We start from the raw sequence: 15,336 nt of genomic DNA, 5'->3' as shown, positions 1-15,336 counted from the left end.
CCCAGGTGCTCTGCCTCGGGCCAGACCCGACCTGACCAATGGCCCTGCTCCCTGCAGTCCTGGAAGGGCCCCTGGGGCTGCCAGGGGAGTTAATTCTCAAGAGGTGTTCACGCTGGACCCCTTTCCAAATGCTCATGGTCTCAACAGGCTCAGGTGCCAGTCCTGCCCAGCCTGAGGAGACCCTTGGTCTCCACTGCCGACACCAGGTGGGGGGTGCGAGCTACCGAGGGGCTCCACTGTGGCTTTGACTCAGTGCTGCCACCCCTGCCCCCCTGGAAGTGCTGCCAGAAGTACTAAGGTCAGTCTAGAAGTCAAGAAGCCAAGCTCGGGCACCTGGCAGCTGTCCTGCTCACCCCAGGCCTCTGGATCCCATGCACAGGACTTGCCTCAGTGGTCTTGGGTTTGTGCTCCCAGCAGCCCTGGCTGCTGCCATGGGCAGGGCTCCTGCTGTGTCCCAGGGACTGAGGGCCTGGAGCGCCACTGCTGACACTCTGTGTAGGCTGCCTTGAAGGCTGGACGGTCAGTGTTGTGGAGATGCTGCCCGGGAGCTGTCCCATGCTCCACACCCACACAGCTCTCCTGACACCAGTGGGCATCTGCCTGCGGAGGCCACAGCCCACACCCTCACACTGCCAACACAGCTCATGGGTCTGTGTCCACACTGTCCTGGGCACCTGGGGGACTGACAGAAGCACAAGGTCCAGGCAGACAAAGAGAGTGTCTGTTTATTAGCATTGTTACAGGCAACGCATCTCACAGAGCAGGGCTCCATGTCCAGCCACCGAGCACAGCAGAGGCCTCAAGCAGGGCTAGCCCATCGGTGTACAATGCACAACGGGGCTACCCAATGCCAACACAAGGCCGGAAACCATTTTACAGGTGAACAAAACTTACACCCTTCTGACACCTAGAAAAGCGGTAGCTCTCAGCAGCAGGCGTGGGAATGCAGGCTGGCCACTGGGCCTGGCCCTCCTGACCCAAAGCTGCAGCAAGCCTGCAGATGCCCCCAGAGCCCCCAGAGGGTCCCACTCTGCTGGGCTTAACTCCTTGGTGTGCCAGCTAATGATCAGCCACCCAAGTCGGTCCACGGTGTTCAGACCCGACATTGCACAGCCTAAATCTGAGCAAAGAATAAAGGAACCAACACCAAATTTTGAAGCAGCGAATGAGTGGAGCCCATACCAATTCAGAAAAGCACTCCTGCAGTCACAGGGTTCTACTCTGGTAACTATTAACGTTTAACCAGTTAGGAAAATATTTAACCCAGTCAGCAGAATTAACACCGTCATTTCAATATTAACTCTTTGTGCATAGTAAATGTTGCAAGATGAACTTCACATTTGTAAGCAGATTTGAGAACAGTGTGCCAGAAAGCGTGCCTCCCCTGCAGGCCACGCACGCACGGCACGCATGCCCTGCGGCCCCGCCCTCCCCTGCGCGGCCCCTGCGCGGCCCCTGCTAGATGGTCTGGTAGCCGGCGTGACTCCTCTTCCTGCCGATGAGGTAGGCGATGAGCACGATGAGCACGAGCCCCGCCAGGGCGCCGCCCACGGCGATGGGGATCAGCATGCCGCTCCCGTCCAGCAGACACTCCTCGGCTGCGCATGGAGGGCAGGCCGTCACCCCAGGCCCGGCGCATCCCCCAGCTCAGCGCGCACCCACCGGCCAGCTGTGCCAGGCCCAGCCGGGCCTGCGGAACATGGGCCCCGCAGGACACAAGGGTGCAGTCCCTCACAGAGGCTGCCACCTGCCCGGGCCAGGTGGCTTCCGAAGGGAAGGAGAATTCTCCCCACTGCCTCTCCACCCTCTCTGCAGGGGGAACACACACACACACACACACCCTCCCCGCCAGCCAGCACCTGGGGATGCTCCCAGGCGGCACTGCTGGTCACCGTGTGTGCCGCAGCGTACTCACCAGACCCGAACCTGTTCCCTTCGACCTTGAAAGCCTGGACCTGCACGCTGAAGAGGTTGAGGAAGAAGGAGGGTGTGATACGCAGGCGTTCCTCGGTGGTGCACCTGTAGGAGCTCCCGATGGTGGCCTGCAGGGCTCTCAGCGAGTTATTGGCTGCCTGGACAGTGGGCCCTGCAAGGCAGGTGAGTCTGATCACCTCCGGCCACACGGGCAGGGGTCACGCGACGGTGGGAGCGGCAACACCGTGGGTCTCACCTGGGGCATCAGGGACAGTCATGTTCAACTCGACTGTTTCCAGGAAGAAGCGGCTGGCACTCGAATTCTGGAGAAGAGACCCTGAGCTGCCTTCTAGGGAGCCTAGGCACCATCCCCCTGGCAGGCCGAAAGGTGTCAGTCTGGCATCCTGTTTCTAGCTCTGGAAGGAAGCTGTGTGGCCTCTGACCTACGTACAGGCTGCATACAGGGTACCACACTGGTCAGTTCCTTCCAGGCCTTTTCATGCATTCAGACTCCACTGGGAAGAGCTCTGCAGGAGCCCTGTTATAAAACTGAGCTTTTGTCAAACGGTACAGAAGAGACTGACTGAACCAGTGCACTGGCACAGTGAATGAAGAGCTGATGAGCAGCATTCACTCTTCCTATTTTGCTGCTCTATAAATGACCCTTTCCAGGGAGTACAGGGCACAGAAACCGCTGCTGAGCAGCAGGCGCAGCACCCAGTGCTCAGGAGCCCCATGCCACCCACTCCCAGTGGGCCGTGATGTTCACTGCAGTCAGCGCATCACTGCGCAGCGGCCTGGGCTCCTTGGAGGCAGGAAGGGTCCTGCCCAACACCCAGCAGGCCCAAGGAAGGTGGCAGGAGACCCGACGCAGGCGCCCGGAGCCTCACCATTCGGAAGTGCAAGCCCAGGACCACGATGTTCTCACTGTGTATCTCCAGGGACACCAGGTCGGCACCACAGCTCCCCTCCGCAGTCGTACCGGGCTTGATGTTGACCACTCTGGTCACGGTCTAGAGAGGAAGACGAGGACAGCTCAGCTCTGGGCCCACTCTCCTGCCAAGAACTGTGGGGCCACGGAGAGACCCAGAAGCAAGCACACATCCACACCGGTACGGACCGCTGGCTTCCAGAACAGCCTCCGCAGGGATGGCCATCTTCCTACCGTGTTGTCCTTCCGTGCATAGGAGATGTTCAGCTGCAGCGCCATCCTGGCCAGCAGGCAGGTCCCGTTGCTGCCATTCACGTTGTACGTGTACACGGAGGGGCTGGGCGGTGCAGGGCTCGGCGGTGCGGGGGGCTTGGGCGGTGTAGGGGGCGCGGAGGTCGGGGGGGCCAGGTCCTGCTTGCAGCGCGTCTCTGCAGGCACAATGGACAGGGCGCATGGAGCCCAGGCCCAAGCCCAGCATTCTTCCAACGTCCACCCACTCCCTGAGCCCTAGCTGGGAAATGGAATGCCCTCACTGAGCCTGCAGACCCGGCAACCTCCATCCAGCCAAGCTCAGGCCCGACTGGCCAGGGCTCTGGGCAGCAGGGTGCACAGGGACCCAGAGTCCCCTCTGCCCATCTCCACCTCGCAGCAGGACAGCTGAGCTCACGTCCCTGCAGAGCGCTGGGCAGCGCCTAGCCCTTGGCTCCACTCCGGGAGAAACCCTGCCTGTGTGGGCCATGGGGAAGGCTGCCACCAGCCACAAGGGCAGGACACAGGAAGGCCAGCCATCTGCAAGTCGCCATCACTGACTTCTACGCGCCAGGCGTGTGCCGGACACTGCAGCACCCGGCCCCCAGAGAGTGGGGCAGCCCTGGGGAGCCAGCTGTTCTGGTTTCTCTCTGGGGGGGTGAAGGGCCTGGGTGGGAGACAGCCACTGGGGAGGTGGGCGGCATGGGCACCTATGGAGGGCTGCTCCAGGACAGGCTCAGGTTCGGACTGTGGTGCAGAACAAACCTCCAGCACACGAGCCTGACTAGCAGCAGGACAACTGCACACAGGGTGGGGCTGCTGCACCGTGCTCCCCTCGGGCCCTCATTTTCTCTGTGCCTAATCAAGAAGGCTGGAATAATGGGTTCAGGTTTCCCCCAGTTCCATCCTTTCCCACATTCTGTAGGATGAGTCACGGGAACGTGCAGAAAGCCCGGAGAGGCACCATGTTGCCTTCTGAAGCACATGTTTCTCTCAGAGGCAAAGTGAAGCTCATCTCAGTGCTCTTCCAGTGGCCGGCTCCGCCTCCAGGACACCCACTGTGCCCCAAGGGGCTCCACACACCTCTGGAAGGGTCCCTCCCTGTGGGTACCCCCTTTTGACAGAGGAAAAGACCAGGGTGGGCATAGAGCAACTGGACCCGTGCTGCAGAGCGACCAGAGCGACCCTAATGTTGGGTTCCGGGGCAGAGCCCAGACCACGGGGCCCACAGCAATGGGAGGCACTGTGCGGGCAGACACCTGGCTCATCTCCAGGTAGAGCCATGGGTCGGCACCAAGGCCACCCAAGCTGGCTAAGAAATGCAGCCTCCCCCCAGCTCTTGTCTGAGCCCCCACCCGCTTCCCTGTTCCTGAGCTCTGACAGCAAAGCCCCTGCTGCAGAGGAGGGGAGGGGAGGACACGCTGTGCTGTGGACCCCCAGCTCCTGAGGGCCCTCCCTGCTAACAGCATTCATCCAGTGGACCTGTGCCGGACAGAAGACCCAAGCACAGGGGAATTCAGCTTCAATTCCTTCAGCTCAGGCTGGACTACAGAGAGAGTCTGGCTCCTAAGGGATGAAGAAAAACCGCCAAGCTGGGCGGAAGTGAGGTTTATGAAGACCTATGCTTAAAAGCATACCCACACATCAAACTCTGAAGATCAGGATGGATAAATCTGAGTCCTTTGGGGGCCCAGAGGCCCGGAGGCCTGGGCGGAACATCACCCAGTGAAGCCCCATCCCAGGCCGCAGACTCCCTGGGCCCCTCCAGCCCCTTTAGGGTAAGCACAGTCTGCTGGCTTGGAGTGGCCCTCGGAGAGAAGGTTTGTTTTCTCCATCAACAAGGCCAACAGGAAGTCAGTTCAGCCCTGGCCCTGGCGTATGCCTCATTTAAGTGATGGTGAACTGCCTGAGTTTTCTTCCCTATGACCAACACTGGGAGAGATAAAACGAACAAGGCTTTCTGGCCAAGCCCTCACTGTACAGCTGACAGAGCCCCCTCCTCCTTCCACCTGTTACTCATTATATAAAAATGATACAGCCGAAAGAAAAGGGAGCTATTTTATGATGAAAACAATCCCCGATTTAGCAGAAATGTATTCATCCAACAACTGCTTGGCATTCCTAATGGGAACAGACCAAGGTCAAAACAATACACTCCACATAAATGCTCTGGGACTCTCCCCTGAATACGCTGGAAACTTAGTTAAGAGAAAACAAAGCATGAACCACGGAAGTGCCTAGGAGCCCTAAGAATAAAGAGAAAATGGAGAAAGAAGTACTTGGCTTTACTAGAAAGTATTTTTCAGCAGGTTACGCTGCTGGGGCTGTGGGGCCAGGCACTTGGAATCTAGCGGTGGCCTGCAGCTCCTCACCAAGGAGCTGGCCCACGCGGGTCCTGAGAGCCCGAATCCCCACCACATCACCCAGACCCTACTCAAGACAGCGAGGCCGGGCATGCACGCTCAAGAAAAGAGGGTGCAGCATGAGCAAGGGCCCTCCAAGTGTCTGCTTGGGTGCTGGGGCCGAAGCCAGGGCCTCGGGACTGTGAGCCACACCCCAGGCCTGGTTCTGTTGGTACTGAGGATTCCCAGCTACAGAGACCGACACACAAGCTGACCGTTCAGGGTGGCTGCAGGGGTCCTCCCCGAGACACAGGACAGCAGTGCCTGTGACTGCAGCCAACCCTCCCATCCAGCTGATGGCCAGGAGGGGCAGATGCTAATCCCAGGACAGCACAGCTGCCACAGACACTCAGTGGGGCTTCTGGATGAACCTTGGCTCCCAGCATTCTCTAGAATCACTAACAGAGTACTCCAGGAGCACGGAAGCAGCAGCAAGGCTTCCTTCCCAAAGTACATGCGCCTGCAGATTTAACGCAAAATCAAACCGACCATGATGAGGGGAGGGTGGCTTCTCCCAGCCCACCTGAGAGGCAGGACGTGCTGAGCGTGGAGAGGGACTGGCTGCAGGCTACAAGCCCCAAATGCCACTCAGAAGCACATCCTGGGGCTGCCCACCAGCCGCCCAGGGAGGGGCCTTGCTGTTAGACCTTCTCCCCTTGGGATCAGACAATACATTCTGTGTTTAAAAAATAGCCACCAGGGCTGGGGATTTAGCTCAATGGTTTCGCTACCTGCTGTGCAAGTGCAAGGACCCGAGTTCGATCTTGGTACCAAAAAAAAAAAAAGAAAAAAAGAAATAAAAAATAGCCACCATGTATGTGTGGGATTTGGACAGCGGGGATATGTGGGAAGCAGTCACTGGGCCCTGAATCTCAAACTGTTCTAAACAGCAAAGTCTCTCTCGAAAGTAATTACTAACTTAAAAGACATGTGAGTGCTTGTCTGCTGTGTCCATTTTCAGAGAGAGCAGCCATGGTCTCAGAGTTCTCCCTGTGCTTGTCCCCGGCCACAGCACAGCCTCCAGCCTCCAGCCTCTACATGGGCAAGGGTGCACACTAAAGCAGGCCACCGAAGGAAAAGAAGGAGGCCATCCAGCAGGGTGGCACTGCGGGCCGAGCCACATCCTGTGGCCACATTCAGGCCCAGCCAGGAGCAGCCACTGGACAAGCTTGGCCATCTCTGTGCCCCAGCTTCTGACAGTGTCCACCACCTCCTGCTCCTGACCCGAGAGGCTACAGGGCCCCCTGGCAAGGTTGCCTGAGCCCAGACAACCTGTCCCCGCCAAGCCGTGAAGACCCACTGCTCCAGACCGGCCCTGCTCCGCTAACCTCGTTCAACGCTCCTCGAGCCCACACACAGCCATCCTCTCCCGACCAGGCAGCTCTAGGCCAGTGCTCAAAGAGGCTGCCTGCGGAGAAGGGGCCTCGCCACACACCAGGAGCGGGCTTCTTCCAGCCCTGGCTGTCACTAGTGCTTTGCCGCCTTGTCTGTGAGGCGACAGATGTGAATGGACCAGACTGTGGGCTTCAGCTGGGTGATGTGAAAGCGGCTGCCAGAACTGTGAAAAACGAGAAGCTGTGTTCCTGCTGGACTCTCCTTACAGGGCCCGCCGCTGTGCGATACTCAGGCTCTTCCTGACTGTGGGGCGGGACGGGGCGGGGCGGGGCAGGGCCCAGCACAGTGAGAAAGCCCTGCGTGAGCCCTGTCCCCAGGCCACGCAGGGCCTCTGGCAGAACTGCAGAGGGAATGCACAGGAGGCCGGCCAGAGCAGCGGAGGCCTGGCCCTTGCTGTCCCCGCAGTGACGTGGTCAGGCAAGCCCATGCCCACCCCAGGAAACTGCAGCCTCAGCCTTCTGAACAGGGCCATGGTTTCTGACCTGGTGCAGAGGGCGTGGAAGCCCCACCACGCTTCCTGCTGTACTAGGGATTGGGACCTGGGGCCAGCATATTGCAGGCCAGAGTCACTCTGCTACATCCCAGCCCTGGCCCCCTTTCTGAGAAAGGGTCTTATTGCCCAGGCTAACCTGAAACTTGCAATCCTCCTGCTTCAGCCGCCTCAGCAGCTGGAATTGCAAGTGTGCACCATCACGCCCAGCACAAACACATTTTACTGTTTTTCCCCTTCACCTGGTTTTTCTTAAAATCATTTACTAAATAGGAAATTCTTGCCAGAAAAAAACAGTAAAGCCCAGGAATGTAGCTCGGGGGTAGAGCACCCCTGCGTTCCATCCCTAGCACTGCAAAGAAAAAGAAAAACTGCTACTTTCTGCCAGGTACTGAGATAAAAACTTTCCTACGTTTCCCTTCTAATCCCAGCAACCTTCACAGCCAGGCTATTCTTATTTTACAAGAAAAGAAGGACGAGCTTGACCACTTGGCCAGCGTCAGGGTGAGAGGCGGCGGCCCGGACCCTGCCCTCCGGCCCGGATCTCATGGCTGGACCGGGAAGGCCCGGGTCACCACCCCCCGTGCAGGCCTGAGCTGCAGAGGCAGAGCTGGGTGGGAGCCCAGAGAGGAAAGTCAGCACAGGGAAGGTGCCACCGCCCCGCCCTCTGCACCTCGGTGGAACAGACCCCTCAGGCGGGCCCTCCTCAGAAGCCAGCGCGCTCAGCCCACTCCAGGGAAGACTCCCGCCTCCACCCACTCCCACTCCCACTCCCACTCCGGGAAGCCGCTTCCCAGGCCTCAGGGCGAGTGCAGCAGGCGCCCGCCCTCTGTCTGGGCCCCGCTGACTGTCCTGTCCTGCCCGCCCTCGCTCTCAGAGGCCAGTTCTTCGGCCCCAGAGAGGCCCGGCAGCGTCTCACCTGCCTTGCTGAAGCTGCCGTTGGTCAGGTAGGCCTGGATGGTGGTGTCAGAGAGTGTCACAGTCACATTCCTCATGTGCACCTGGATGGCGCTGGTGCAGTGGTACTTTCTGTCTATGTCTGCCTGAATGTCAGTTGTGGAAGCCTCAGTCTTGACTCCTGCAGCAAGAATAAAGCACCGTCATCAACGTGCACACCCAACTGAACTGGTGGTACCCAGTTCCTGGTGGGCTCAACCACCCCTCAACCCCATCCCTCGACTCTTACCCTTGAAGCTTGCGTTGGGGAAGACATCTGTGTCCGCCAGATCATAGGAGAAGCGCAGGAGCTGGACGAGGTAGCGGGTGGTGTTCCGTGTGAATTCCAGGGTCAGCGAATGTCCTCCAAAGCCGATGGCCAGGCTGGGCTGGGAGGCGTTGACTCCACCGCATGAGCTGTTACTGAGTACGTGTGCGGAGGATGGCAGGTGAAAGGTCGCATTCTAGGGCACACAATCCAAGGACCCGTGAGAAGCAGAAATGCACAGGGAGACCTTCCACCTCAGAAACCTCAGCTCCATCTCAGGAAGTTTTAGGGTACTCACTCCTTAGTAAGTATTTATTTAATACAGTATTTGCACAAACTTGTGGGGTGCAGAGTAACTCGATACACACAGATAACACGGCAATCCAATCGGGGCACGCAGCACTTCCCTCTCTCCAAATGTTTATCCTGCTGGCGCTGGAACCCTCCCAAAGCACACATTAAACTGCTGGGGCCAGACTTTCCTTACACCTCCATAAAATACACATTTTTAATGTAAACAACAAGACCCACAAAAAAGGTCAGTATTGCACGTTATTAGCAAGTGACCAAAAGTCAAGTCTGGGCCAGGGATGTAGCTCAGTGGTTCCACTGCCTGCCTCGAAAGTGCAAGGTCCCGCGTCCAATCCCAGGTACAAAAAAAAAAAGAGTCAAGTCTAAGAGAAAAGTGCCTTCGTCACTCACAGTTAACACTGCCGAGCCTGGTGTGGTGATGCATGCCTGGAATCCTAGCGCTTGCAAGCTGAGACAGGAGGATTTTGAGTTGGAGACCACCCCCCAACTCACACTGGGTTACACAGCAAGTTCAAGGCCAACCTGAACTACACAGTGAGACTCTCGTCTCAAAACAAAACAATGCTTCCATTAAAATAACTTTAATTTACAACAGAATCAAAACTAAAGTTGCTTTGAAACTTAATCCATACTGGATGCCACGCCCAGCTATATATTTGACATATTTAAAGAAAACTGCACTACTTTTTTGCTATAGAAATGTTTGTTCAAGAAGCCCTGGTAAAGCAGGCGTAGCACCAAATGCCTGTGATCCCAGGGCTCTCGGAGGCCAAGGCAGGGAGACTGCAAGTGTGAGCTCAGCTTCAGCTACTCAGACACTGCTACAAACAGATTTCCTAAAATGCTGAGGGTGTAGCTCAGTGCAAAGGCCCTGGGCTTAATCCTCACTGTGGGGCAGGGGTGGGGGTAGAGATCTTGGTAAGCAAAGGTGTTTACTACAGAACTGTTTGAATCTGGGAAACCACCTAACATACAATAAAATGAATTGGGCCAGTAAGTAAACCATACAGCAAGGCCACATACAAAGGTGGCCTTAAAGTGACAGAACTACACCAGGAGACAAAGATGTGCTGTGAAGTAATAAAGCTCACAGCTGCATGCGGATGAGTGTGTCAGTGTCACAAGACTTCGACAGGCTGACTTCTAAGCTCCAAACACAGGAAAAGGGAAGTAGAACATAAATTAACAGTACCTGGACAAGTAGCTATAATCTGAGACACTTTCACAATTCAAACATCCTGATTTTCTTCAGCAGTCACAGACACATTTATATGAGACTAGTACAGATGAGTTAACAGGGCCCAGCACAGAGCCCTGAGCACGCTGGTCAGCTGCTTGCTCTGCCTGGCCCGGAGGGGCACAAGGACGGCAGTGCCCACTGAGAACCAAAAACACACAATTCCAAGAGAACATATTACACAGTGTGCATGTATTAGTTAGCACTAACAGGTGATTAAGGAACAAGTACAATACATACCTGCTTTGTTAAAACTCTGGGAGAGACAAAAAGCCTTACTCATCCAAGGTTGTTTAAACAGAACCAAGAATATTTTAATCCAAGCAGCACAATATGAGCTACCACTTTTGTTCCCTTCCTGGAGAATAGTAACTGATGTAAAGAGCGCAACAATCAGAACTCCAAGGGCCAGTGACTAACATTACAAGGGTTGCTTTGATCATAAAGAACGATTGTGAAGGAAACTCGAACGCCCATGGTGAAACATCGTGAGTCAGAACACAAAACGGGTGTGTGTGACTGCAGCTACGATAGCTGACGGCAGAGGTTCCTGATGATGCTGGAGGGATCCTCGGGTACAGGAGCCTCCTTAAGGGGGGTTGTTTTCCAAAGATGTGCTCGAAGCTTTAAAACCTCCACCCTGCAACTCACACACACCTGCACGCACAGATGCACTCACGTGTATTCTCAGGGCAAGGCACAGACACCAGTGTCACCTACCTGAGGCCCGTTCCCAGTCTCATAGCTCGTCTGGAAGGCAGCAGAGAAGTTGGCCTTTATACACATTGTCCCATTGCCGTCTTTCACCTCGAACACCGCCGAGGCTCCACACGTGAGGCTCAATAATCCTAGGAAAGATACAGAGAATCAAATGCCTGCTTCCCAGTGCAGCTAGACGCTGCCATTTTCTGCACCTGTAGCAGTAAGGGTTCTATCAGAGTAGCTATCAGGAACTGGACGGTGGATGGTACAGGCTGGGGCACATGTTGCGCTGTCCCTCCTGGACACTCTGGCAAGCGCATCCCACTGGTTCACCAACCTGGTGCTTCTCTCCTGAATACCTATGGGGTGACAGTGAGGGTTACACATCAATTTCCGAGCACAGGTTGTTCCTGTTCCTCAGGACCTGCCGGTAGGTGTGGTGGCACCTGAAGGCATAACTCTGCCAAGATACTGACCTTCTGAGGACACTGGGGATAGAGCACCTTTCACTGTGGTCCTAGACTGTGGTTCAGAGTCTGGTCGCTCTCACTTCTCAGAACCCACGGAGAGGTGTGGCAAGGCCAGCCCTGGAGTCTTGAGCTCTTCACCCAATTCCAAGGCGGTCCCAGAGCACAGTGGTTCAATCTAACCTGTTCACAGCCTCCACCTGGCCAGGTGGGGCTGTCCTTTCCAAGAGGTCACGCCAGAGGGAGGCTCCAAGGCTCTTTAGGGTCGGTCCCTGCTCAAAATTCCCTCTCTGGCTTAGATGCCTGGCAGCAAATGTAATCTCTTATCATGGAGGGAAACCAGTACTTTGACAAATCACAATTCATTTACAAAGACAGGCAAATTTACCTCTAAGCCAAACATCATCAGCCACCACTGTGAACTCCTCAGAAATGCTACGGCATCACTGCTACAAGTTTGTCCACACCCTTCCAACATTTACACACCTGCAGCCTGGCCTGCCACCTTCGGTGTAAATGTGGCTGAAGCACGCTTGAGGACTGTACCCTCAGAGAAAGACCATTCAACTTTTCACTTCAAACACAATCCCCTGGGAAAGTTAAGTGGATTCCAATAGCCCAAACTCATTTCACCCTTGGGACTTACCCAAAATAAAGCTGTAAAGAGCAACTAGTTTTTACTGTATTTTATTTTGGTACTGGGGATTGAACTTAGGACCTTTCGCTTGTGGAGCAGGTGGTGAAACCACTGAGCTAAATCCCTGGCCCCTTGTTTTTTTTAAACGAAACATTAGTACCTTTTAGATATCCCTTCAAGATAGGGAATTTATACGCATACATAGCATCCTGCTGTTTTCGCATTCCCCTCCCCTCCCTTCACCCCTCTTCCCTCCTTCTTCACAGAAGCTTTGTTTCCATTTTTTCCTTCCAGTCTCTCTTTTCCTGTCCCTTCTTTCCTTTCCCTCTCCCCCATCCTTCTTCCCCTTCTCATTTGGACATTTTCTTCCCATTTCCCAATGTCTATTATACATTTTGGTCCTTGTTTATTTTATACTTTCGATTTCTCACACCAGAGAAACAATGCAGTAAACATGTGTGTCCAATTTATCTCACTTAAGAGCATAGTCTCAAGGTGCTACCATTTAGACAGAAATGTGTCAAGCTTATCTTTCTTTATGGCTGAATAGTACTCCACTGTATAAAAAACCGTATTTTCTTTATCCATTCATCAGCTGACGAGCATTTAGGTTGTTTCCAAGATTTAGCTATTACAAACTGTCCCCCTATAAACACAAGTGAACATATATCACTGTGGTGGGATGCTTTTAATTCTTTTGATACCAAGATACGCAGCAGGGGAATAGCTGGGTCGAATGGGACCTCTAGCCCTAGTTCTTTGAGGTATCTCCATACTGATTTCCACAGTGGTTACACGAGTCTGCACTCCCACCAACAGTGGAGAAGGGTTCCTCTTTCCCCACAGCCCCGCCGGCATTTGTTATTGGATGATTTCTTGATAGCAGCCATTCTTTCTGGGGTGAGGTGGAATTTCAGGGTTGTTTCCATCTTGCATCTCTCGAATGACCAGTGATGTTGGACATTTTTTCATATGTTTATTTGCTATTTCTACTTCTTCGTCTGAGAAATGTCTGTTCATTTCAGATGCCCGTTTTTGGATTGGGTCTTACACAGGAAAGGTTTTTAAAAACAGAACATTTCCACTTCTCTCTGTGAAGGAGGCATCAGAGGTAAGGGAAGCAGAAGCAGCAAAGAACATGGGCAGGCGTCTGGGTAGAAACAGGGTCGGACCAGACATAGAAACGCACAGCCCTGCCACTGCCCACCCCCAGTGCCCTTGGTCTGAGATGCCCTCGGTGTGAGAGCTGAAAGAGTCCCATGCCCCAACATCACACAGCCAGCTCTGAAGAAGCTGTCCTCTTAACGTTTCCTAAATCATTTTTAAAAAGGTCTTGAGGGCTGAGATGCGGCTCAGTGACACATGCCCAGGGTCCCAAGTTTGATCCCTGACACCACAAAAACAAAATGAAACAAAACGTTTTATTGACTCAAAACACTTCCTCGTGAAGAACATCACACTAAGTGGCTTATGGATCGTAGATGTTTTTTCACTCAGCAGACATGTTAAGGCTGTGAGCTTTCAAAGGAAAACAAAGCATGACTAAAACAAGTTTAAAGCAAGTTTTAACAGCACCAGGGGTCCATATTTATTCTAAAGAGCCCCAGAAACTTTGAATTGCTAAAACTTACCCCTACAGAAGCCAATTTGGATCAAAAACATTTCAATGAAAGCATGAGAAAGCAGAATTTTAGGAGAAACAGACGTGCGGCAATACTCAGAAGTCTTTAAAAACTTAACCGTGGCAACTCTGAAGAAAAAATAACAAATCCGTCTCCTCCACTCACGTTAAGCTGCCTGATCTGACAGGTGGCAGAGCCCCTCAGGAGCAACTGCCCAACCTCCACGTCCGTGCCCACGAACAGAAAACACAGGTGCTGACTGCCCCCCCCCCCCGAGGTTGCGCTACCCCTAACCAGCCAGCGCTGCTGAGGGTTTGGCACTGGCACTAGTTTCCATGCTACGTGTATACCTAGTTTCTCGTCAAATTCATCATTTAATCACCAGTTTCTAACACAAAGTATCAACAAGACAGTATTTATTAGCCAGGTGTGGTGGTGCAGGCCTGTAATCTCAGCCCTGGGAAGGCTGGGGCAGTAGGATCACTTCGAGTTCACGGCCAGCCTGCACTACACAGTAAGACCTTGTCTCAAAAAACAACACAAAAAAAGGCATTTTTTAAAAAGTTATGTTATTTAGGGCTAGGGATTTAGCTCAGTGGTTCCGGCGCCTGCCTCGAAAGCGCAAAGTCCCGAGTTCGATCCCTGGTACCAAAACAAAAAACCAAGTACAAACATTCATTTTAAGGCCCTGAGCTCTTCTAACAGAGAACACGACGTAACGGGTGTCAGTCACCAACTGCTCTCAGAACTGATCGCCGGGGATGTTATGGGTCCCGACAGCTCTGAGCTCAGCACGGGGCAGACTCGTCTCGGGGCTGCTCGTGCGATTCACTGGGTGCCCTTTGCACGACAGGCACTCGTGAAGTCACAGCGGGAGGAGCGACTGGTGGGGCAGGGGTCTCGGACGGGCACGCACAGGGACGCGCGTCCACACCGCCTGACTCAGCCCCCGCCGATCGCCTTCCCTCCGGACTCAGAACTGGGTCCGCCGCAACCCGGGCGGGGCGGCAGAAAGGGGTCCTGGCCCAATGCGGCGCGGAAGGGGCGGCCGGGCCCGCAGCCGGTGCCGCCTTCCCAGGCCCGCACGGGTTCCCGTTGTGACGTCTGGGCTCCCAGCCCGATCCCCGGCCTCGACCACGATCTCCGCCCCGGCGCTGCTCCCCTACGCCGCTCCCCGATCCGAGCCCTCGACCAGGACCCTCACCGAGCAGGAGCAGCAGCAGCGGCCGCCGGGCGCCTCGAGAAGCAGCCATAGCGCGAGACGCCGAGGCACAGACCGGCGAGCAAGGACGGCAGGGGCGCGAGGCTGGAACGGCCGGGTAGGGACGGCGAGTGCCCCGTCGAGCGACGCGACAGGCCCGGATGCAGAGCGCCGGCACCGACGAGACCCCGCGGCCGGTAGCACCCGTCACGTGAGCCGCCGCGCCCGCATCACGTGATCGGAGGTCTCGCGAGAGGTCGCGCAGGAGTGCGGAGATCTCCCGGCGCCCCATTCCCTCCGCACGTGACGCCACACATGACCAAAGCCGGCACGTGATTCCACCCGTCACGTGCCTTCGATGCCACGTGACCCGGCCTCACCCTGCAGCTCCCGCGGCTCCCTGACCAGCGGTGAAATGGAAAGTGGGCCAGGCCTCAGAGAAAGGGAAGAGGAAGCGCCGCGACAGGGGAAAGTGATGACGGGAACCGGAAGCCGCGGGGACAGGAAGGGCAGCAGATGCCAGGCGCCACGACCGGGCGAGGCTTCTACACCAAGACCCACGGTCTAGTCCAT

General features: G+C 55.3%; 1 protein-coding gene across 1 annotated transcript; it reads right to left on the bottom strand.

Annotated features, from left to right (window-relative positions):
• Window positions 1–711: 711 nt before the first annotated feature.
• On the bottom strand, window positions 712–15,007 carry Lamp1 (lysosome associated membrane protein 1). Its single transcript, XM_004858503.4, has 9 exons — window positions 14,767–15,007; window positions 10,855–10,982; window positions 8,568–8,781; window positions 8,301–8,459; window positions 3,080–3,273; window positions 2,805–2,927; window positions 2,171–2,237; window positions 1,916–2,086; window positions 712–1,598 (listed from the first exon to the last, which is right to left on the bottom strand). The coding sequence occupies exons 1-9, from the start codon at window positions 14,813–14,815 to the stop codon at window positions 1,459–1,461; spliced, it is 1,245 nt and encodes a 414-aa protein (XP_004858560.2). The 5' UTR covers window positions 14,816–15,007; the 3' UTR covers window positions 712–1,458.
• Between the last annotated feature and the right edge of the window lie 329 nt (window positions 15,008–15,336).

This window comes from Heterocephalus glaber, unplaced genomic scaffold, assembly GCF_053883595.1.
Source record: "Heterocephalus glaber isolate CG9 unplaced genomic scaffold, H.glaber_assembly_v1.0 deba00001579, whole genome shotgun sequence".
Classification (NCBI taxonomy): domain Eukaryota; kingdom Metazoa; phylum Chordata; class Mammalia; order Rodentia; family Bathyergidae; genus Heterocephalus; species Heterocephalus glaber.
The sequence above is the reverse complement of the archived record's forward strand: the minus strand, read 5'-3'. Positions and strand labels throughout refer to the sequence as shown.

Coding starts and splice junctions, on each gene's coding strand:
- Lamp1 (XM_004858503.4), bottom strand. CDS start 14,815: ATGGCTGCTTCTCGAGGCGCCCGGCGGCCGCTGCTGCTGCTCCTGCTC. Junction 2,238..2,804: donor TGGGCTTGCACTTCCGAATG/GTGAGGCTCCGG, acceptor TCTCTTCTCCAG/AATTCGAGTGCCAGCCGCTT. Junction 2,087..2,170: donor GACTGTCCCTGATGCCCCAG/GTGAGACCCACG, acceptor CCTGCCTTGCAG/GGCCCACTGTCCAGGCAGCC.